A 23,844-nucleotide genomic window follows, 5' to 3' on the forward strand; every position below is an offset into this window, starting at 1 on the left:
AGGATTTATGAACATTTCGAGAGGCATGATATGATTAAAAGTAGTCAGCATGGCTTTGTCAAAGGCAGGTCGTGCCTTACGAACCTGATTGAACTTTTTGAGGATGCGACTAAACACATTGATGAAGGTAAAGCCGTTGATGTAGTGTATAAGGATTTTAGCAAGGCATTTGATAAGGTACCCCATGCTCGGCTTATTGAGAAAGTAAGGAGGCATGGGATCCAAGGGGACATTGCTTTGTGGATCCAGAACTAGCCTGCCCACAGAAGGCAAAGAGTGGTTATAGACTGGTCATATTCTGCAAGGAGGCCAGTGACCAGTGGTGTGCCTCAGGGATCTGTTCTGGGACCCCTACTCTTTGTGATTTTTATAAATGACCTGGATGAGGAAGTGGAGGGATGGGTTAGTAAATCTGCAGATGACTCAAAGGTTGAGGTGTGGTGGATAGTGTGAAGGGCTGTCAGAGGTTACAGTGGGACATTGATAGGATGCAAAACTGGGCTGAGAAGTGGCAGATGGAGTTCAACCCAGATAAGTGTGAGGTGGCTCGTTTTGGTAGGTCAAATATGATGGCAGAAAATAGGATCAATGGCAATACTCTTGGCAGTGTGGAGGATCATAGGGATCTTTGAGTCGAGTCCATAGGACACTCAAAGCTGCTATGCAGGTTGACTCTGGTTAAGAAAGCATTCGGTGCATTGGCCTTCATCAATCGTGGCATTGAGTTTAAGAGCCGAGAGGTAATGTTGCAGCTACATAGGACCCTGGTCAGACCCCACTTGGAGTACAGTACTGTGCTCAATTCTGGTTGCCTCACTACAGGAAGGATGTGGAAACCATAGAAAGGGTGCAGAGGAGATTTACAAGGATGTTGCCTGGATTGGGGAGCATGCCTTATGAGAATAGGTTGAGTGAACTCGGCCTTTTCTCCTTGGAGCGACGGAGGATGAGAGGTGACCTGGTAGAGGTGTACAATATAACGAGAGGCATTGATTGTGTGGATAGTCAGAGGCTTTTTCCCAGGGCTGAAATGGCAAGCATGAGAGGGCACAGTTTACAGAGGAGATGTCAGGGGTATGTTTTTTATGCAGAGTGGTGAGTGCATGGGATGGGCTGCTGACGATGGTGGTGGAGGCAGATACAATAGGGTCTTTTAAGAGACTGCTGGACAGATATATGGAGTTCAGAAAAATAGAGGGCTATGGGTTAGCCTAGGTAGTCCTAAGGTAAGGACATGTTCGGCACAGCTTTGTGGGCCAAAGGGCCTGTATTGTGCTGTAGGTTTTCTATGTTTCTAACTACCAAGAACACAAGATGAAGAGTCCCTGAAAGTGAGTCTGTAGGTTGTGGGAATAGTGAAGTTATCCCCTTTGATTCAAGAACCTGATGGTTGAAGGGTAATAACTGTTCCTGAACCTGGTGGTGTGAGTTCTGAGGCTCCTGTACCTTCTTCCTGAAGGCAGCAGCGAGAAGAGAGCATGACCTGGGTGGTGAGTGGTGGGGGTCCCTGAAGATGGATGCTGATTTCCTGCAGCAATGCTCAGTTGTGGGGAAGGGTTTACACAGAATGGACTGGACGATATCCAGTACATTTTTTAGGATTTTCCATTCAAAGGCATTGGCTTTTCAATATCAGGATGTGATGCAACCAGTCAATATACTCTCCACCACACATTTATAGAGATTTGTCAAAGTTTTAGATGTCGTCTTAAATCTTCACAAACTCCTCGAGAAGTAGAGCCACTGCTGTGCTTTCTTCATAATTGCACTTAAATACTGGGCACAGGACAGGCCCTCAGAAATCATAACACCGAGGAATTTAAAGTTGCTGACCCTCTCCACCTCTGATCCACTGGTGAGAACTGGTGTCTTCCTTTGCTCGCTAGTGAGATGCCAGGCTGCTCTCATAGCAGTTAGGACAGCTCACATTTGATATTATAAAAGGTTAAAGGAGCAGATAGGAGATTCCATGGACGTGAAACAGACACTAATGCCAGTGTCAGGGCCATCCTGGATGGAGTCCATGGCATTCTAACGGGGGAGGATGAGCAGCCAGAAGCTGTGGATACTGTATAGGTACAAAAATGGATAAGGCCCTGAAGAAAGAATATAGGGGTTTTATGTTGAAATTTGAAGGATAGTAATTTCTGGATTGCTGCTTGTGTCATGCAGTGAGAGTAAGAACAGGATGATTTAACAGATGAATGCATGGCAAAGTAATGGGTGCAAGGGGCAGGGTTTCAGATTTCAGGACCATTGGAATATCTTCTGGGGAAGGTATGACCTGTTACACCTGAACCTGCGGGAGACCAATATCCTTGTAGACATGTTTGCCAGAGTTGGGGAGAGTTAAAACTAATTTGACGGGGATGGGAACCGGAGTGATAGGGCAGAGTGTGGGGAACTTGGTATACATGGAAATGAAACATGTAGTGAGACTGTGAGGAAGGATAGGTGATTGATAGGGCAAAATTGCCGTCAGTGGAATGGGTTGACGTGTGTCTTTAAACTAAATTATAGGGGAGTGGTTTCAATAGATTGAAAAAGGGAGAATAAAAGAAAGGGGAAGGAGAGTGCAAGAGAGGTTCCAAAGGTCTCCAGAATAAATAAAAAGACAAAAAGTCTAGAGAGACGTAAGAATTTAACTTCCAGTAAAATGCGGGCAAAATTGAAAAGGGTGATGAATATAGCACTGAAGATGTTATATTTGAATGCATGAAGTGCACAGAATAAGGTAGATTATCTCACATCAAAGTTGCTGGTGAACACAGCAGGCCAGTCATCATCTATAGGAAGAGGTACAGTCGACGTTTCGGGCTAAGACCCTTCGTCAGGACTAACTGAAAGAAGAGCTAGTAAGAGATTTGAAAGTGGGAGGGGGAGGGGGAGAGGGAGATCCAAAATGATAGGAGAAGATAGGAGGGGGAGGGATGGAGCCAAGAGCTGGACAGGTGATTGGCAAAAGGGATATGAGAGGACTACAACAGCACCCCCTTTATCGGCGGGTTTAATAGTAAGGTTAGGATTAGTGCGGAGGGAGTGGAGAGCAGAGCGTTCGGAAGGAGTGAGGTTGGAATGGGAACAAGGTGCGGTGAAGTCGAGACAGTTGATGTCTCGTCGGCAGTTAGCAATAAAGAGATCCAGAGCAGGCAGAAGACCAGAGCGGGGTGTCCATGAAGACGAGGAGAGTTGAAGATGGGAGAAGGGGTCATCGTACCTGCCAACCTGCAATTGTGCTGCAAATTCATCTACCTTATTCCGTATACTTCACACATTCAGACACAACACCTTCAGTTCTGTTTTCACCCTTTTAGATTTTGTCCACTTTCTATGCTGCAACTCATCCTGTTCTCTGCAATTTTGCCCTAACAGCAGCCTCTCTTCACTACACGTTGCCTCTGTTTGTAAACCAGCCACATCATCTTTAGCATTATTATCCACCTTTCCTACGATACTTCTTGTATTAAAATATACACAGTTCAGGACACAAGTCACACTATACTCAACCTTTTGATTCATAACATTGTCTGAGGTCTTATCAACATCTGCCTCCACAACCTCTCCATTAACTGTTCTGGCACTCTGGTTCCCATCCCCCTGCAACTCTAGTTTAAACCCCAGTATTATCAAACCTTCCCACTAGGATGTTAGCTCCCCTCCAGTTCAGGTGCAAGCCCTCCCTTCTCTACAGGTCCCACCTTCCCTGGAAGGGAGCCCAATGATCCAAAAATCTTATGCCCTCCCTCCTACCCCAACTCCTTCGCCACATATTAAACAGTATAATGTTCTGGGCACACTAACACGTGGCACAGGTAGCAATCCTGAGAGCACAGCCCTGGAGGTCCTGCCCATTAACTTAGCAACTAACTCCCTGAACTCCCTCTGCAGAACCTCGTTACTCGTCCTCCCCATGTCATTGTACCTACATGAACCATGACTTCTGGCTGTTCACTCTCCCACTTAAGAATTCTGAAACTTGATCTGAGATATCCCGTCCCTGGCACCCAGGAAGCAACATACCATCCAGGAGTCTCGTTCTTGCCCGCAGAACCTCCTGTCCATTCCCCTAACTTATAAATCCCCTATCACCACAGCGTGCTTCTTTCCCCCCTTCTCTTCTGAGTCACAGAGGCAGACTCAGTGCCAGAGGCCCAGCCACTGTGACTTACCTCTGTTAGTTCATCCCCACCCCCCACCAACAGTATCCAAAGTGTTGTTGAGGAGGATGACCACAGCAGTACTCTGCACTGGCTCCTTAACCCCTTACTGACTGTCACTCAGTATCCTGTGTCCTGTAACTACCTTTCTATCACCCCCTCAGCCTCCAGAGTGATCCCGAGTTCACCCAGTTCCAGTTCCAACTCCTTAATGCAGCTTGTTAGAAGCTGCAGCTGGATGCACTTCTCGCAGTTGCAGTCGTCAGGGACACTGGAGGTCTCCCTGCCTTCCCACATCCCGCAAAAGGAGCATTCCACTACCCTGCTTGTCATCCCTACTGTCCCACCTGAGCAGATATAAAGAAGAGAATGAAAAAACTTGATATTTTCTTTCCTTTGCTTTCTCTGACTGAAGCCTCTCTTCACTGAAGCCTCAAAGAGCTAAAGCCTCAAGATCTCTTCTCTGACTACGTCCACTCAGATGACAGCCACCGTGCTTGCCCCTGCCTTCCCTTAATTTTCTCTTGCTAATCAATCCCAAATGCAACTGATTGCTGGCCCAAGCTTTTTTTTTGCTGTATTGACCCACTGCTGCCTTTTATTCTCGGCCACTGAACCTGATCGAAGTCCCCTCCTCTCAAAACTGCCGATGTCTGGATTGGCCGCTGGTCAAAGGACAGGCAGATAGGCAGGAGTGGTGTGGTTCTTGGTAAAGAAATGAAATCAAATCCTCAGAAAGAAGTGACAGAGGATTGGAAGATGTAGAATCTTGGTGGGTAGAGTTAAGAAATTGGAAGGCTAAAAAGTCCCTGATGAGAGTTATATACAGGCCTCTGAACAGTAGGCAGGATGTAGAGTACAAATTACAACAGGAGATAGAAAAGGCATTTAAAAAGGACAATGTTACAATAGTCAAGGGGGATTTCAATATGCGGGTAGATTGGGAAAATGAGGTTGGTGTTATATCCTAAGGGAAGAATTTTGTTGAATGCCTTTAAGGTGCTTTTTAGAGTAACGTGGCTGAGCCCACTAGGGAAAAGGTAAGTCTGGATTTGGTGTTGTGCCATGAACCTGATTTGATTAGGGAGCTTAAGGTAAAGGAACCTTTAGGTCTACGATCATAATAAGATAGAATTCACGCTGCAGTTTGACAGGGAAAAGCTAGAATCAAATGTGTCAGTATTACAGTGGAGTGAAAGGAACTATAGAGGCATGAGAAAGGAGTTGGTCAAAATTAATTAGAAGGAGACACTAGCAGTGACGACAGCAGAACAGCAATGGCTGGAGTTTCTGGGAGCATTTCAGAAGGTGCAGGATAGATACCTCCATTCCAGACAGATCTAGAAGAAGAAATATTCTAAAGAAAGATGAAGCAACTATGCCTGATAGGGTAGGTCAGAGACAGCATCAAAGCAAAAGAAAGGGCATAATAGCAAAAGTTAGTGGGCAGTTTGAGGATTAAGAAGCTTTTAAAAACCAACAGAAGGCAACTAAAAAATCAATAAGAAAAAAAGCAGTGAAATATTAAGGTAAGATAGCTAATAATATAGAAGAGGATACCAAAAAGTCTTTTCAGATATATAAAAAGTCGAAGTGAGATAGGAGGGGAGATCAAATTGTTGGAAAATGACGCGAGAAAATAGTAGTAATGAGGGAACAAAGAAATGATGGACAAACTCAAAGGTATTTTGCATCAGTCTTCACTGTAGAAAACACCAGCAAAAATGCCAGAAATTCAAGAGTGTCAGGGGACAGAAGTGAGTGTAGTTGCTATTACTAAGGAGAGGTGCTTGGGAAGCTTTAAGGTCTGAAGGTAGATAAGTCACCTGAACCAGACTGACTACACCCCAGTGTTTTGAAAGAAGTAGCTGGTGAGCTTGTGGAGGCATTAGTAACGATCTTTCAAGAATCACTATTTTCTGGAGGACTGGAAAATTTCAAATGTCACTTCACTCTTTTAGACTGGAGGGAGGCAAAAGACCGGAAATTGTAACCAGTTAGCCTGACATCAGGGAATAGGAGTCCATTATTAAGAATGAGAATCAGTGGATGTTGTTTCCTTGGCTTTTCAGAAGGCTTTTGTGAAGGTGCCACACATGAAGCTACTGAACAAAGTAAGAGCCTATGGTATTACAGGAAGGATAATAATATGAATATGGACTGACTGGTAGGAGAAAAAGTATGCCAACAAAGAGGAGACACCCCAGTGACCTGTCTGAGGAGGGTGATAGGTTCTTCATTTGTAAGGGTGTTAAAGATTAGGGGGAGAAAGCAAGAGAATGGGATTGAGAGGTAGAATAAATCAGCAAAGATGGAATGATGGTGCAGACTTGATGGGCTAAATGGCCTAATTCTGTATCTATTTCTTATGGTCCTGTGGTCTAAAAGAACACCTTTGTATTCTGATATTGTGCCCCCTTGTTCTAGACTCCTTCCCCACTATTAAAAACATCTTCTTCACATCCACTCTGTCCAGGCATTTCAATATTCAATAGGTTTCAATAACATACTCCCTCATTCCTTTAAACTTCAAGTGAGTACAGGCCCAGAGCTATCGAACACTTCTCATACATTAACCTTTTCATTCCCAGCATTATTCTCTTAAACTTAAACATACCTTGGACCCACCCTAATGCTATTTTTCCTTCTCCATTTGGAATGCAAATAAACTCACCTGATTGGATAACACGCGACTGTCAGTTAAATAACCTCTCCATGCTTCGATAAGTTACTGTATTCAGCTATTATATTGCCAGTGTCTAACACTAGCATTGGTCGTGCCTCTATCCAATTGCTTTTGTTAGTTATTTGCAATGATCAAAACATGCAAGAAAAAAGGACTTATTAAAAAAAATGGAATTTACAAAATAAACGTTTTTTCTGGAGAAATCAAACTATTTGTATTTGTCTTCAAAACAAATATTAAAAAATGGAATTTACAAAACAAACATTTTTTCTGGAGAAAATGAAAAATGGTGTTCAAAGCAAATATTAAAATATATGTGAAATATCAACTTGTTTATTTTCCTCTATGCATGCTGCCTGACTTGTGGAGTTCCTCCAACTTTTTATGTATTACCCCAGATTGACGTATCCGTAGTCTCTTTGTCTCAAAAAAATACTGTTTTTGTTACGTTTCTCCTATGATGTTTTGCTTTTTTTTCTCATTGTAGTTCTGGAAATTATTCTTCAGTTCCTGGAGTCTCCAGGTCAATACTGAAGGATTGACTTAACCTGAAGGCCCCTACCCTGGGCTGGTTTATATCAACATCAGCAAGCCTTTTAGTTAACCAAAACACAGGAGGGAGGTGATTGCAATCTACACTCCTTTCTGAAGTTGATAGCCAGTGCCTGTATGAAGGTATTTTTTCAGATTATTAGTGGCTATTGTGCCTGCTCTATTCCCAGATGTCACACAGCTCTCTAGGAATTCCTGCAATGTTGCAGGTCATTGACTGGTCACCACCTCCATTTGAAACACCATATCCAGGCTTTTAGATGAATTTGGCTCCATATCATGTCAAAGTTACCACTGGACATGTCATGCAAAAAAAAAATGACTGAAGCTTTCTATTCTTTTCTCACAGAGTGTTAATCATGTCTCAGTGTACACCTCTTTGAGCTCTGAATCAAAAGGTTTTGTGTTCAAGTTCCATTCCGGAGATTTGAGCACAAAATCCAGTCTGATGCTGTGCCGCAGTGCTGAGGGAGTGCCACTTTGTCAGAGGTACTACCATACAGGTGAGATGTCAAACAACGCCCCACCTGCGCTCTCAGATAGATGTAAAAGATCCCATGACAATAGTTGGAAACAGAAATTATCTCTGGAGTTAATACTTTGCTCTAAGTGAGCAAAATTGGGTGCTGACCTTGAAGCAAGCTCTCTACTACAATACAGTGACGCCACTCACTGCCTGTAAAACGCTTTGAAAGAGTGTAAAAGGTGCGGCACAAACACTAATTTTCATTTTTTTTTCTGCAGGGTCTGCAATTGACATTCACAGACGGCTCTAGAATCGTCTTCAGGTTGAGCGGGACCGGGAGTATGCGATCTACCATAAGATTCTATGTGGAGAGTTACGAAAGAGACCCAAGCAGAAACAACAAAGAACCACAGGTAACAGAAGTGACCAAGAGTGGTTTCTCGGACAGAAACAAATAGCACATGTTATGGTCTGTGGCAAAGCCATCGGTGTCCTCAAAGATCCATTCACATCAGTGGTACTCCACATTGCTGTTCCCCTTGCTCTCAGTCATTCAGTCCTGGTTCTCAGTGACCGTGATCCATGAAGCTGGCTGATCAGCCAATCTGATTGAAGAATTCCCAGACTTTACAAAAGGGAGAGTTGATAGGAATTTGGGGAGAACCAAATGGGTTTAGGGAAAATGGATACTTAAATGTCAACACAGCTTCAAAAGGCCTGTTTCTATCCTGTGTTTCTCTATGACAAGCTTTTAATAAATACATTTTTTATGATTTTAAAATCCTTTGGATTCCAAAGCTTCCATGCCTGGACCAGGTAGTTTTCTAACCAAAATTTATTATGTATTAAACATTTATGCAGTAAAGTGCATACTGCTTATTACTGTACATGCAGGGAAGCCAGTTGATCCATCAGGTATAGCTGGCTCTGGGCCATCAGTCCCATTCCATCCCCTCTCCTTATTTCCCCCCCAGTCCTGTTACTTAGTCCCACTCACATGTTTATCATTTCACTTTTGATTGTTCTGTCACTTACCGCAGTAAGGGGTAATCTATAAAGTAATATACCATATCTATGCTGACCAGTGGCACCCTCTGTATGAATCCCATCTTTCAGCACTTGGTCTGAGTATCCTACGCCTAGGCATTTCAATTGCTCATCTAGAGTCTGCTTCGATGCTTCCACCACTCTCTCAGTATATTCCAGGTACTCGTACACCAAGATCCCTCCTTTGCACAGTATTCCCTAGGACCCTACCATTCATAGTGTACGTCCTATTCTCAATGGTACTCACAAAGTGCACCCAGGCGTCTGGAGAGGGGGATTGGGTCTGTTGGGATTGTTCTGCTAGGATGCAGCATGTACCTGGTGGATCAAATGATCTATTTCAATGCCATGATAATTTTTTTTAAATGAACAGCCAATTAATCTAAACACAAGCGATTCTGCAGATGCTGGAAATCCAGAGCAACACACACAAATTGCTGGAAGAACTCAGCAGGTTAGGCAATTGGCACGGATGAGGCAATCTGAAGGTCCTGTTCCAATGCTGGATGACTCTAAATAATAACCTTTAAAGGGACTTTCCAGGTATGGAATGACATTGGAAGAGGGATCAAACCCGAGAAGTTATTACCAGGAAACTTAATGATACCCTTGGTCAGAGTTGAATTTTAAGAGACACTAATCTAAGTCAATAATCTTTTGGAAGAATAAATAACTTACAGACCAGGACTGACATTTGATGAAAGGTGTCCCTTCATGCTCTTTAACTACATTGTCACTCAATGCTGAATTTTTATTAAAATAATGAAATCAGTAGTCAGAGTTTATTTTGCACTTTTGATATAACAAAATATTCCAAAGCATTCAGAGGAGAAGTATCATACCAGATTTGACACTGAGCCATATAAGGCAGGTGACCAAAAGCTGAATCCAAAAGTTAGGTTGTAAGGGGCATTATAAAGCAAAAGGGAGAGGTTGAAAGTGAATAAAAAACTCCAGATCTTGAGGCCCGTACACTTGAAGGAAGAACCAACAGCAGTGGAGTGAATGATTAAAAAAGAGTTGTGAATGTGTCAGGAGTGGAGGGGTGTACGAATGACAGAGAAAACGTACACAGCCGGGAAGAGATTTAAAAACAGAAGTGAGAATTTTAAAGTTGAGGCAACCTGTCGAGGGCGACAAATATTGGAATGATAAATGAGTAAGGACTGGTGTAGAAACCCTTTGAAATAAGATGTCCAGTGATGCCTTGTACCTGTGCAAGCTTTCAGAGTTGACTTGAGAACAACATTGGGAAGGTGAGTGACTGTAGACTGCTCAGTAACTGCTGCATTGCACTGGATATACCACAAGGCTGCGCAACTGAACCAAGCTGTAAATCTGAGTCCTATACTGTCTAAATCATTTTCTACACAATACACAGCACATCAAACAAATGTTGTAAACTTGAGCCTCACTCATTTAATCAACACGCTACAATCAGAAACAGCCAAATAATCATGGAATTTTTAAACAAAGCCCAAATATTTTCAGACTTTGGTCTCCTGCTGCAATTTCTGCTGATACAGAATTCATTTAAAGCTGTGCCATGCAAAAAAAAAAGTCAATTAACTTAGTAAAAGAAAACCTGAGCAATGAATTCACTAAGTGGTTCAATAAATATTATTAAAGCCCAAATGGAGTTACTAGCAGGTGAATGATACACTATCCTAACTAAAATCTCATCTTTGCTGGAAAAAGACACTTCAGGTGTGATAGAGCCACAGGAGACTGGGAATCTGTGACAAAACACAAGGTGATGGAGGAACTCATTGAGTTAGGCACCATCTATGGAGGGATCGTCAGCATTTCAGGTCAAGACTTTTCAACTGGAGTAGATGAGTGGTCTTGTCTGGAAATGCCAAATTGTCCAATTCCCTCCGTAGATGTTGCCCAACCAGCTGAGTTCCTCCAGTTTTGTATGTGATATTTTAGGTGTGTTATTACTTGGGAAAAGGCAAGTCAGTGCTAGATCACACACCTACGTGCTCTTCACTGATCTATGAAGGGAGTTTAAGCATAACATCTGCAGATGCCCTAGCAATAATTTGGGTGAAGCCAGCGCCACTGTCATAGTGAGGTGCACTTCAGATATCGAGATATGGTGGGATGGGGTGGGTGACACCAGAGCAATCTCCCATCGCGTAACAACTGCAAAGGATTCTGATGAATGGCAAAGCCATTCACCCCAGCTAAGGTGGTAGTCAAAGATATTACAATGAAGAATGTTTTGACATTAAGGAATATTTAGAATTTAATAAGATCTATTAAAAGCCATTCAAAGTTTAAAACTAAAATGATTAAACATGTAAAAAATAAAAAGTGAACAAAAATGTTTAAATAAATTGAATTAAAAAATTGAATATGCAGCCAAGCTCCTTACCGATTTTCCCGTCTATTGAAATAAATGGAAAACCAATCCTTGCCAGGCCTGAACTGGCATGGGCTGTTCATGCAGATTCCCCACTGTAAGTGCTGGGAACTGCTGCAAGTTTGGTCTTCCTCCCTGGAGCAACTTTATGAAGAATATCTCAGCTAAATGAATGTGACTTCATGACTTCCATGTTCTCGTCAGAAATCCCTGAACTGCTGGCAACCAAGAGTGAAAATATTAAAGGTTGCTCAGGAAATTGCTGCTATTTTCCCATGGAATCTGGGCCAAATGGAGATACCCCATCTTACCACATTTAATTATATAATCAATGCTTTTTCATGGAAAGAGAAGAAAGTACTTAAATGCCACCTCGTACTGCTTGGATATCCAGCAAGACGGTGGTGTGCTTGGTTGCTGCAATCTCTCTGGGTCCAAACAAGAGTGTAATTGTCCGGCCTTTAAGCCTTTGATAGGATCGTAAGACTCTGCAGGATATCGAGAACATCAGATACTGCAGGTTCCCATTAACGAGTTGCTCGATAGCGGTGGAGCTGGAGTTGTTGTGGACCATGTTGCTGGAGGCTTCAGGCATCCAGGGAAGAATGCGTCAGAGCTGGTGCGCGGAGGCAGTGCATGGTCCAACAAAGGGTACTGGTGATTGTCTTGGATGTTTTGTTGTGATTGCAAGACCCCCGGTTGGATATTGGTAATGTAGAATATTGGGAGCCTGATTCACTGGTTTATTGGCAAGAGTGACGACAGCGCAGCGGCGTGGCCTCGGTTGTTGCGCTGACCAGGCCCTCATACCTTGGGGTTGCCTGCTGCAGCCGCCGAGAATGAAGACAGCAGAGCTGGTTGTGTGCTGTGGATTCTGTGCTGGGTTTGCAGCTGGCCCCTCCTGTCTGTGCTGCCCTCCAGTGTTCAGCCCGTGAAAGACAAGCTGGATTGCACTCATCTGCCGCTGCACTTGCTCGAGATGAGGAACTGCAGCGGGCTTGTTCTTGTAGAAACGTGGCTCTAGGACAACATCCATGCACCATCAACCTACAGGCCACGGTACTCAGGGACTTGGGCTCCATTATTATGTTTTACATATTTTTTGCAAGTGGATGTTTTTCTGCTGTTGTAATTATATAGATGTGCTGTGAGAGGAAACTCAATAGTTTTTACCTGCACAGCCTTCGCCACATCCTCGGCATCACCTGGAGAGACAAAGTTCCAAACTCTGAGGTCCTCTCCCGCGCTGGACTTCACACAATGTTCACGCTTTTAAGACAACGCAGACTGCGCTGGCTGGGCCACATCCATGATATGAAGGATGGTAGATTGCCAAAGGACATCCTCTGTGGAGAACTAACAACAGACAAGAGGAACATTGGTAGACCCCAGCTTCGCTCCAAGGACCTCTGCAAGCATGACATGAAAGCCTTAAAAATCAACACAGAGTGCTGGGAGGATTCAGCAGATAACCGCAACAAATGGTGAGGTACTCAACACCTAGAGCAAGGTGAAAGAGTGATCCTGAGTCAGTTTGGGGAGCGGTGAGCACAGCGGACAGCGGATAACAATTCCACGATGCCCTACACATGCAGCAACTATGGCAGAGTCTGCCGTTCCAGGGTCAACCTCAATAGCCACAGTCGACACTGCTCGACAAACCAGTGACTACCAGAGGCACGGTACCCACGGTCGACCACGAGCGACAGAGGCCACACTGTGTGCGACTGTTGGTGCTGTGTGTTGCACCGCCTCAGAGGAACACTGTTTCATTTGGCTGTATGACAATTAAACTTGCACTTGAAAACATGATGACCTGTAACCAAACCCAGTGTCAATTTCCGAAGACAGCTGTGGGGGCCAAGTCATTGGGTGTATTTAATGTGGAGATTGATATGTTTTTGATTAGCAAGGGTGGACAAAGGACATAGGATAAGGCAGGAGAACTGGATTGAGAGGGATAATAAATCAGCTTTGATGGAATGTTGGATCAGACTCAATGGGCCGAATGGCTTAAATCGGATCATATTTCTTATGGTCTAGTGTTCTTATATTTTGGGTGCAGTTTCCCAGTGAAGATACCAATTATCGTGATTTTTTCATCTGCTTGTGGTGGTATAAAGGAATCAACTGCAGCCTTGTGAAAACCAACATGGAGCAACGTTTGTTCACTTCATTATAAAACTCTGAGTGGCTTAGCAAAACAATTTGGATGAGGGATTTTATTCCCACATAATTATTCTGATGGTAGAGAAGAGTAATTGCTCAGGCTATTTAATTAGTCTGACTATTTAATCACGAAGTGGAATTGGCACAGGAGCCAAGTATCCTATAAAATACTCTTGCCTTTCTCCCACAGCCTTTATGACAACTTTGCATGCAATGACGAATGTTTGAAATTGGTTTGTTGTTGCAGCATGGGAAGCGGTAAGCCAGGGAAAGGTCCGGACTGCTTCGAAAGGGGCAGCTTGGTAATGCAGCCTCACAGCTCCAGTGACCCCAGTTCAATGTTGGTCTTTGTCTCTGTCTGTGCTGAGTGTGTATTCATTCTCCCTGTGAACGTGTGGGGTTCCTCTGGGGGCTCCAGTTCCTATAGGTTTTCCCCTTAGCCATAGAAAACAACCCCGAATTCTCCAACATCTCCAACAGGCAACACCCTGGTAAACTTCTTCTGCAGCCTCTCCAAAACCTCAGCTTTCTACACCAGTGCAAATCCCTGCAGCGTCTGGTGACCCTGTGATCTCTCTGTCTTGGAGGCTGTTGTGAGAACATATTTCAATAGAGTAAGCCTTTGCAAGGTGTCAGACCCTGATGGTGTATCTGGTTAGGCATTGAAAACCTGTGCCAACTAACCAGCAGGAGTGTGCAAGGACATCTTCAGTCTCTCACTGATGCAGTCGAAGGATCCCACCAGCTTCAGAAGGGTGACAGTCATACCAGTGCCCAAGAAGTGCAGGATGAGCTGCCTCATTGACTATCATCAGTGGCACTCACAAATACTGTGATGAAGTGCTTTGAGAGGTTGATCATTGCCAGAATCAACTCCTGCCTAAGCACGGACCTGGACCCACTGAAATTTGCCTATTGCCACAATAGGTCTACAGCAGATGCAATCTGGCTGGATGTCCACTTGGCCTTGATTCACTTGGACAAAGCAATACTGATTACAACTCATTGTTCAACACCATCATACCAATCAGTTCTAATCAACAAGTTCCAAACCTGGGTTTCTGTACCTCCCTTTGCAACTGGATCCTTGACGTCCTCACTGGGAGATCACAGTCAGTGCAGATCAGAAATAACATTTCCTCCTCACTGGTAATCAACACTGGTGCACCTCCAGGATACGTGCTTAGCCCACTGCTCTACTCTCTCTACACCCTCCACTGTGTGGCTGGGTACAGCTCAAACGCCATCTATAAATTTGCCAATGACACAACTATTGTTGGCAGAATTTTAGATGACGATGAGTGGGCATACAGCAGTGAGGTAGACCAGCTGGTTGAGTGGTGTCATAACAACAACCTTGCATTCAACGTCAGTAAGACCAAGCAACTGGTTGTGCCTTTAGGCAGAGGAAGTCGAGGAACACACACCAGTCCTCACCAAAGGATCACCAGTGGAAAGTGTGAGTCGTATCAGGTTCCTGGGTGTCAACATCTCTGAAAAGCTATCCTGGGTCCAGCCTATTGATACAATAGGCACGACAGTGGCTATATTTTATTGGGAGTCTGAGGAGACATGGTAGGTCACCAAAGACTCTACAGGTGTACTGTGGAGAGCATTCTAACTGGCTGCATCTCCATCTGGTATGGAGGGACTCTGCACAGGATCAGGAGAAGCTGCAGAAAGTTGAAAACTAAAACCGATTCTGATTTTGATTCCGATTAGACAACAGGAATTGCACGCAACACTCCAAGAATCAGGTTCGATATCATTGGCATATGTCGTGAAATTTGTTTTGTGCACTGCCATGTGTAATAATGATAAAACAATAAATTGCAATAAGAAATATATATAAGAATTAAATTAAGTAAGTAGTGAAAACAGAGAACAAAAAATGTTAGGTAATGTCCATTCAGGAGTCGGATGGTGAAGGGGAAGAAGCTGTTCCTGAAACATTGAATGTGTGCCTTCAGGTTCCTGTACCACCTCCTTGATGGCAGCAATGAGAAGAGGGCATGTCCTCGGTGATGGGGATCCTTAGTGATGGATGCCGTCTTCTTGAGGCATCCCCTTTTGAAGGCGTCCTTGATACTGAGGGAGCTAGTACCCATGATGGAGCTGACTGAGTTTACATCTAAGTACACCTTGACCAAAGTTTTATACGGCTGCAACATGACTTCCCCACTCAGTAAGTCTTATTTAAGAAGGGATCTGCTGGCATTGGAGCGAGTCCTGAGGAGATTCACAGAAATTATCCTGGGAATGAAAGGGTTAACCCAAGAGGCGTGTTTGATGGCTTTTGGCCTGCACTCTCTGCAGTTCAGAAGAATGGGGAATGGGGTGTGGGGGTCTCATTGGAACTTGTCAAATATTGAAAGGCCTGGTTAGGGTGGACATGGAGAGGATGTTTCTTATCAGGCAATAGTCCAGGACCAGAGGGCACAGCCTCAGAATACAAAGACGCCCCTTTAGAAGAGAGATGAAGAGGAGTTTCTTTAGCCAAAGGAGGGTAATTCATTGCTACAGAATCCAAGTCATTGGGTATATTTAAAGCAGAGCTTGATAGATTCTTGATTAGTAAAGGTTACAGGGAGCAGGCAGGAAAATGGGATTGAGAGGTATAACAAATTCGCTATAATGGAATGGCAGAGCAGACGGGGTTAATTCTAATCCTAAAACTTATATTTTATGTCCTGACTACTGAAGGTAAACATTGTGTATGTCTTCTTAACCATCCTCTCTACTTGCATGGCCACTTTAGGAGAGCTATAGTTCTGGATCCCAGGATCCATCTGTACAGCTGTGCTGTTAAGGGTCCTGCAGTAATGGTATACTTTCCTGTTACATTTAATCTCCCAGACTGCAACACCTCACACTTGCTCAGAGTAAACTTGATCTGCCACTTCTTTGCCCAGAGCTGTAACTGATCTGAGACAGAAAGTTGTGGTTTCACATCTAACAACAGCAAGTTGTCTAGATAAATCAATTCTGTCAGTCCAATATAGAATGAAGGAAGGTGACTTTCTGAATGTGAGATCAAACTAAGGTCCCGTCTGCTTTCTCAGGTGAAGGTGGAAGATCCTAGGGCATCATTTTGAAGAAGAGCAGGAGAATTATCATTTAATGTTTTTCCCAGACTGAAATACTAGAACAGATTATCTGAGCATTATCAGAAAGTGGATGCTCACGGGAGGTTACTTCACAAAATTTGGCGCCCATTATCTATGTTACTTCTTCGGCTGTAAAATTCTTTAGGACATCACGTGGAAGACATAGAGTTTACAGAATGGAAACTGGACCTTTGGCCCAACTTGTCCCTGCTGACCAATTTATGTCCTTCTGAACTGTTCCCATCCATATCTCTGTCCAAATGTTTTTGTACCAATTGTGCATTGTACTTATACCTGCTTCTGCCACTTCCTCTGACAACTTGTCTCATGTAGCACCATGCCTTTGTGAAAAAGTTGTCCCTCGGGTCCCCTTTAAATATTACCCCTCTCACCTTCAAACTGTGCTCTTTTGTTTCTATATCCCCCCCCCCACCGCCCTGGGGAAAAGACTTCTTATGTCTCTATGCCCCTCATGTTTTTATAGATTGGTAAACTGATAAATCAGCTTACTATTGTTATTTATTATTGAGGTACAATGAAAAACTTATTTTGCATACCGCCCAGACAGGTCAATTCATTATAACAGTCTATTGAAGTAGTACAAGATAAAATAATAACAGTGCAGAATAAAGTGTTACAGTTACAGAGAAAGGAGACAATAAGGTACAAGGTTGTATGAAGATATATTGCATATCAATAATCCATCTTATATTAGAGACTATTCAATAATCGATAGCTATCCTTGAGCCTGATGGTACGGTACTGTGCAAACGTCTTAGGCACCCTCGATATTTTATATTAATTTTGTTTTAGATGTCTTTTTTTGTCTTCTGTATTAATGTGTCAGTAGAAAAGAGCAAATTTTAGATTTCCAAACATATATTTTCCAAAAAAATTAAAAATGTTACAGAGAATTTTTTGTATTTCATTTAAGGAAGTAACATATTAAATAATAGGCCTCTTTTCAAATAAGACTTGATTTATTTGTAGGTATATAGCCCAGTGCTTGATTAAACAAACAGATGTTAATGATCAATGACATAATGAGTTGAATAAACTAGACTGATTAACTGAAACAGAAACGGGTGTTTAAGGAATCAAACTGGACAAAGAACAACCAAACAAAAGGTGGAGAGATGATGAGAAATAAATTAAGGGAGTTGGGGATGCAGGAATTCACATTAAAAGGGTTGCTGGGCATGGGTGAGAGAGCACAAGTCCGGGTATTTTTAGTGTTTTTAAGGGGTACAGGGGTTTTTTATAGAATATGACGAATAAACAGGAATAGGATACTAGGATGGTCAAAGATGGGAGGGTGAAGTGTAGGTTTGTATATATGTGTGTGTGTGTGTGTGTGTGTGTGCGTGCGCGCGATTGGGTGAAGGGATTTAGAATGTATGTCTAGTGCACATTCTAGAGCAGAGGGTGGCGGTAATGCACCATTAAGCTGGATGCCAACCGCCGTAAAACAAGATACAGACAGACAAACAAAAGGTGAGGGTCAAGTCAAGTTAAGTTTACAGTATTGTGGTTTAACTATATACATATTTACCACCAAACAACACAACGTTTCTCCGGGTGTAAACACATAACTCAAAATAACTTAGGAAAGTAAGAATTAAATCTACAAATGAATTATGCATAGATAAACAAAGTAAAGTGCATATATAATTAAAAGTTATCCGGTGTCAGATCAAATGCAATGCAGCAGGGAGTTCAGAAGTTTAATGGGCAGAGGGAAGAAACTGTTTCCCATGCTGATTTTTCTTGTGGCAGATGTGACAGTTTAACCTTCAAATCATCAATTCTTATACCATGGCAAGAGTGAGCAGAGCAACAAGACACAAGGTTATCATCCGGCATCCTGTATAGCAAGGTCTCTCCCAAGCAGAAATTTTGCTTAAGATAGGAGTTTCAAGATGTGCTGTCCAAGCTCTCCTGAAGAAGCACAAAGAAACGGACAAGGTTGAGGACTAGGAATGCAGTGGTCAGCCATGGAAGACAAGCACAGCAGAAGAGATGTCATCAAACCAATGTCCCTTCAAAATTTGAAGAAGTCTAGCACTGTTATCAGATCTGAACTCACAGAAACCCAAGTACGTCCCTCTACAGTCCAGAGAAGTTTTGTCAGAACTTGCCTTCATGGAAGAGTTGCTGCCAAAAAGCCATTCCTCTTTAAGTGGAAACTTAAAGTGGTTCAGCTACGTACATAAACACAAGTACTGTTTTGCTGAGCAATGGCAGCAAGTGCTCTGGGTTAATGAATCAAAATTTGAATCTTCTGGCAGGAACAGGAGGCAGTTTGTCCATAGAAGAGCTAGAGAGTGCCATATGGATGAGTGTCTGCAGCCAACAGTGAAGCATAGCAGAGGTTCCCTGCAGGTTGAGGCTGCATTTCTACAAATGGAGTTGGAGATCGGCTCAGAATCCTCAGTGCTGAGAGGTACAAGCAGCTTCTCAGCCTTCAGACAACACCATCAGGGAGGCATCGGACCGATCCCAACTTCACTCTGCAGCAGGGCAATGACCCCAAAGACATGGCCAAGGTCATAATTCTGCAAAAGATGGTATGGCCTCCACAGAGCCCTGATCTCAACATCATCAGGACTGTCTTGGAGAGACAGAAGCACGTGAGACAGCCAAAGTCTGCAGAAGAACTGGGGCAAGCTCTCCAAGATACTTGGAACAAACCAGTCAATTTTGTTATAAAACTGCACAACAGTTTACCTAAGAGAATTGATACAATTTCAAAGATAAAGGGTGGCCACACCAAATATTGATCTGATGTAATTTTTTTTACTGTTTACTGCTCTTTATTGTCTCTTGATATTTAGAACCCTTTGATTTCGTTATTTTTAAAGCATCGTTGCTTTGCAGAATATTTTATACATGTGCCTAAGACTTTTACACAATACTATACGTGCTTTCAGACATTTGTATCTTCTGTCTGATAGGAAAGGGGAGAAGGAAGAATGTCTGGATTGGTGGGGGTTCTTGGTTATACTGAGGCGACGAGAGTCCATGGAGGGGAACTGTTTTGTTTTGCTGACATTCAAAACAGTTGTCATGACACCACGTCACCATGTTCTTTTCTCCTTCCTGTGCTCTGACTCATTATTTGAGATATAGCTCACTACACTGGTATCATCTGCAAACGTGTGAATGGAGTTAGGTCAGACACTGGTCGTGCAGTTGTGAGTGTACAGGGAGTTGAGTAGGGGGTGGGCAAGGAATGCAACCTTGTGGAGCACCAGTGTTGGGAATAATCAAGGTAGGAGTGTTGCTGCCTATCTTTACTGATTGCAGTCTGTTGGTCAGAAAGTCAAGGATCCAGTTGCAAAGGAAATTCACCCCTCAGCCTCCTAGCCTGTGAAAGATGTTGCAGAAAATCCCAGCGCTGAACACTGAATTTCTTTGCTTCCAGCTGGATAACTCAGGCTATTTCAAACTGAAAGGGACTATTGGTGGAAAATTGCTCCACCTTCCTGTTACTCTGAAAAAATACATAGTCTGAACATTTCCATTATCCACCACAGGAGGGCAGCATGGAGACAAATGCTGGGCAACCTTTTATAATTAAATGTTTTAAAATAAGGAACATTAAAAGGTCATTGCAGGAGAGAAGGACGGTAAACAAGGGAGCCATTCTGTCCTAGGGGATCCATAGGGAGAAAGGGTTCTCCAGAAGTTGAGGCCTGCGCTGGATTCAAAGTGGGGATATTGGAAATTTAACAGTATCTTCCTTGACCTTGGATCGGAGGCTAATGTGATGGTTAGTGGGGTTTGGTGGTGGATTGCCAAATATTTATGGCCTAAGGTTGTAGGCGAAGTCTGATGGATTTGATGGGACGACTTTTCCCAGGCTACTGAGAGGTTGTGGTGGAATTCCTGATAAGGTACAGTATATATCCTGCAATGAAATGGAACCCTCTCCAGGAAGGCCTCTTTAAATCAATTTTCTTAAGAAGCTACAATTCTATGGAAGTATTTTGTCTTCAGAACAATGTAATGTTACACAAGGAAGTGAGCTCACCTGTGTGTGACTGATATGGTACTCCAGTCAGTTTCTGAAGGAGGATTGGTGACCAATTCAATTTCTGAGCCTTTGACAACTACAGTTAAACATAATTTGTTATTCCTGATTACTTGTAAATGTATTCTGCTGTATTGAAATTTGAGCCAATAGTTCATATCAAAATAAATCAGAGGAGAATAGTATCCAATGAGATGAAATTATTGGTTAAAATCAATGGTAGATCCAAAGTTTAGAATGGGGAATTTTAGGTGTGTTATGTACAGTTGTGGGCATCACACTGCAAGAAGGATGTGGAAGCAAAAGAGAGTTTGCAGAAGAGATTCAGCAGCAAGTTGCCTGGAATGGAGAGCTTTATTCATAAGGAGAAATTAGATAGACTGGAACACGGGACACTGAGAGGTAACCTGTAGAGATTTACAAAGTATGAGGGGCATGGTGCAATCAGCCTTTATCTCAGGGCCGGGAAATCTAGAGTTAGATGGCACAGGTTAAGGTGGAGAGGAAAGAAATTCAAAAGAGATTTGATGTGTAAGCTTTTCATACAGAGGGCAATGGTTATCTGAAATGAGCTGTCAGAGGAAGTGGAAGAGTTAGATATAACTGCAAGATTTAAAATGCATTTGGACAGGTAACTAGGAGAGTTGTAGAGGGATACGGACATAATGCAGGCAAATGGGATTAGCATAGGCAGTAGGCAGACATCATAGTCAGCAGGAACAAGATGAGTCAAAGGGTGTGTGTGTGTGTGTGTGTGTGCCCTTGCTTGGAGGTGAGTCGCCAGATAGGAAAACATCTGGAGTGTGGGCAAGTTTGGTGGAAGTGAATATTGAGGTGTGAGCACATCCCGAGGGTGGAGGTTTGGGGGACGGAGGGTGTGAGGTAGAGGGATGAGGAAGCAGCACCGTTCAGCATTTACAGTGGCCTCTGCTCTGCTTCGCTCTCGCAGGTTGTGCTGGGGCCGCTCATTGCCATTGCACTGAAGCTGTCACATATCCACGAGCGGACAGGCCGCAAAGGACCCACGGTCATCACCTGAGCATGGCCCATCGCCGCCGCCGCCCAGAGATTCTGTAGTTGTTCTGTTTGTCTCAGCTGCTCACGCCGTACACCTTCCTACCCACGTGCTGGCAAAACATCACCGAAAACAGGCGAAGCGAAAAACAAAGTTTTGCAAAAAAAAAAGAGAGATAATTTCTTATGTTTATCTGCCTGTGTTAACAATATTGTTGTGTTTTATAAAGAACCAGCGTGTTATTCTTGCATGCCGTGTTATTTGGGTTAGCAAATAGGAGAGCTGTGTTTTATCCCCATGTTGTAGTTTAGGGTACAATATCACACAATGACTATGTACAATTATCATACTGTAAACCATCATTGAAGATTGAAATCTGTTTCCTTCCCCACCCGGAAACAAATACTATTAAACTATATTGCTACAAAATGCAGTTAGTTAATTTTTTTGGACTTCAGAGTACAAAGTACATTTTTTATTCTCCAAGTATGTATACCATACACCACCTTGAGATTTGTCTTCTTGCGGACAGCCACAAAACAAAGAAACAACAATAGAACCCGTTTAAAAAACAACCCACACTACAAAGAATGTCAAACACACAATGTGCGAAAAACGAACCAATCGTGCATACAAATAACACACAGAATATGAACCACTGGGTCCCGAAAAGTTATTCCACAGCCAAAGTGTGAGTTCAGCACTGCAGCCTGACAAAGAGTCCGAAGGCTACAGGCCACAGCCACAGAGCCAGTTTAGCGCTGAGGTGAGTAAAGCCTCTTATAGTAGTTGGTCCTTTGCCCTCGGCCTCAAAGCCCTGATCTTTTAATCTGGCTTGGCACTTAAATTGGTTAAACATTAGTTCGTTTTCCACTCTCGGACCCAGACGCCACTGCTTCTATCCAGCCCCAGGTCCACTCCAGCAATCGCCGCTGCAGCTGTGTCTGCATTCTCGAGAGTCCTGTTAGTTGAATATCGCAGAAACAGCAGGTCATACAGCTGGATCGAAACCACAAGTCCCAAAGGAAAATTACAAGCTGTGGATTGCAGTGATTGTAGTCCCGAAAAAGTATAATTAATAGAATAATTAGTAGTTTCATTTGCTGCCTGCAAAATGGTGTCTGTGTCTCCGCTAAGTTATTGCACAGTCATTGAATAGTTTTATTTTTATAGAGGATTGATGGAAGATATCTCAAGCAGCTTACAGCAAATGATACAGTATACAGCACTTAAAGATTCTCTTTGGTTCAAAGCTGTCTTGCTTTATGCACCACACATAAAAGTTGCTGGTGAATGCAGCAGGCCAGGCAGCATCTCTAGGAAGAGGTACAGTCGACGTTTCGGGCCGAGACCCTTCGTCAGGACTCGTGAGTTTGGCGATGACTGGTGATCTCTTGCACAAGTGGATGAGGCACATGATGCTGGAAACACTTTACAGTGGTACACACTGTTGCCAATCATGCAGGTATTTTGTCTGTTCCTGATTCATTGATTCAAGGTTCTTGATAACCCTGTGCTCCAACTTCACTTTCAGCAAGGATGAGGCTCAGATTTCTGAGATTTAGCTGGGATTTTGCATTTTTTCTGGGAAGATTTGAATCTTTTCTTATCTGCCTGTAATCTGGTATCAGGCAAACAAATGACATGGTGAGTGAGCACAACATAACCAGAACCCCATGTGCCTGCTGTCTTTGAGTTCCAGTCAAACGACTGTTAAACATTTGCTCTATTCCCTGAAGAAAGAGCTTATCCTACAGCTTGTTGTCTAGAGATGAAAACCATCTCAAAAGAATTAAAGAGATCATGAGGGAACTAGGATAACTAGAAGTGAAAGGGGAGGAAGCACAAGTTGATCATGTTTGTTCTCTGTCATTGACTTCTGAATTATTTGACCTTTATCCAGTCCACTTGCTGCAGAAACTATTCTTCTTTGCAAAAATAGTGGTGAGGTAAACTCAGCAAATGATGAGAACCTCAATCGCTTCTGGTGTCGCATTGCCCCTCAGTCTGAGCATTGCTACACCAGATGTTCATGTAGTTCTCTGAGTACTGTGGTGATGGCAGAATGGGATTGTTGCTGAAATAATGTTGTTGCAGTTGGAAGGAGCAAAGTTTGCCTGTGAGTGACAGGGAACTGTCCTTGCAAAGGGAAGTATTGGAATAGTTGAGTCCAGAGATAATGGATGGGTTGCTTTATTGAAATTGGTTTCAGTTGACCGTTTGACTGGAGGAAATAGAGCAGCA

General features: G+C 43.1%; 1 protein-coding gene across 1 annotated transcript in view; it reads left to right on the top strand.

The window, feature by feature from the left end:
* The window catches only part of pgm5 (phosphoglucomutase 5), a 198,596-nt gene extending 176,567 nt beyond the window's left edge, over window positions 1–22,029 (top strand). The window contains exons 10-11 of the mRNA XM_072258067.1: window positions 8,140–8,274; window positions 21,535–22,029. Coding sequence (XP_072114168.1) covers window positions 8,140–8,274; window positions 21,535–21,624 — 225 coding nt within the window. The 3' untranslated portion in view covers window positions 21,625–22,029. The remainder of the gene's footprint in view (window positions 1–8,139; window positions 8,275–21,534) is intronic.
* Window positions 22,030–23,844: the final 1,815 nt, after the last annotated feature.

The sequence above is a fragment of the Mobula birostris genome, chromosome 5 (genome assembly GCF_030028105.1).
Source record: "Mobula birostris isolate sMobBir1 chromosome 5, sMobBir1.hap1, whole genome shotgun sequence".
Lineage (NCBI taxonomy): Eukaryota > Metazoa > Chordata > Chondrichthyes > Myliobatiformes > Myliobatidae > Mobula > Mobula birostris.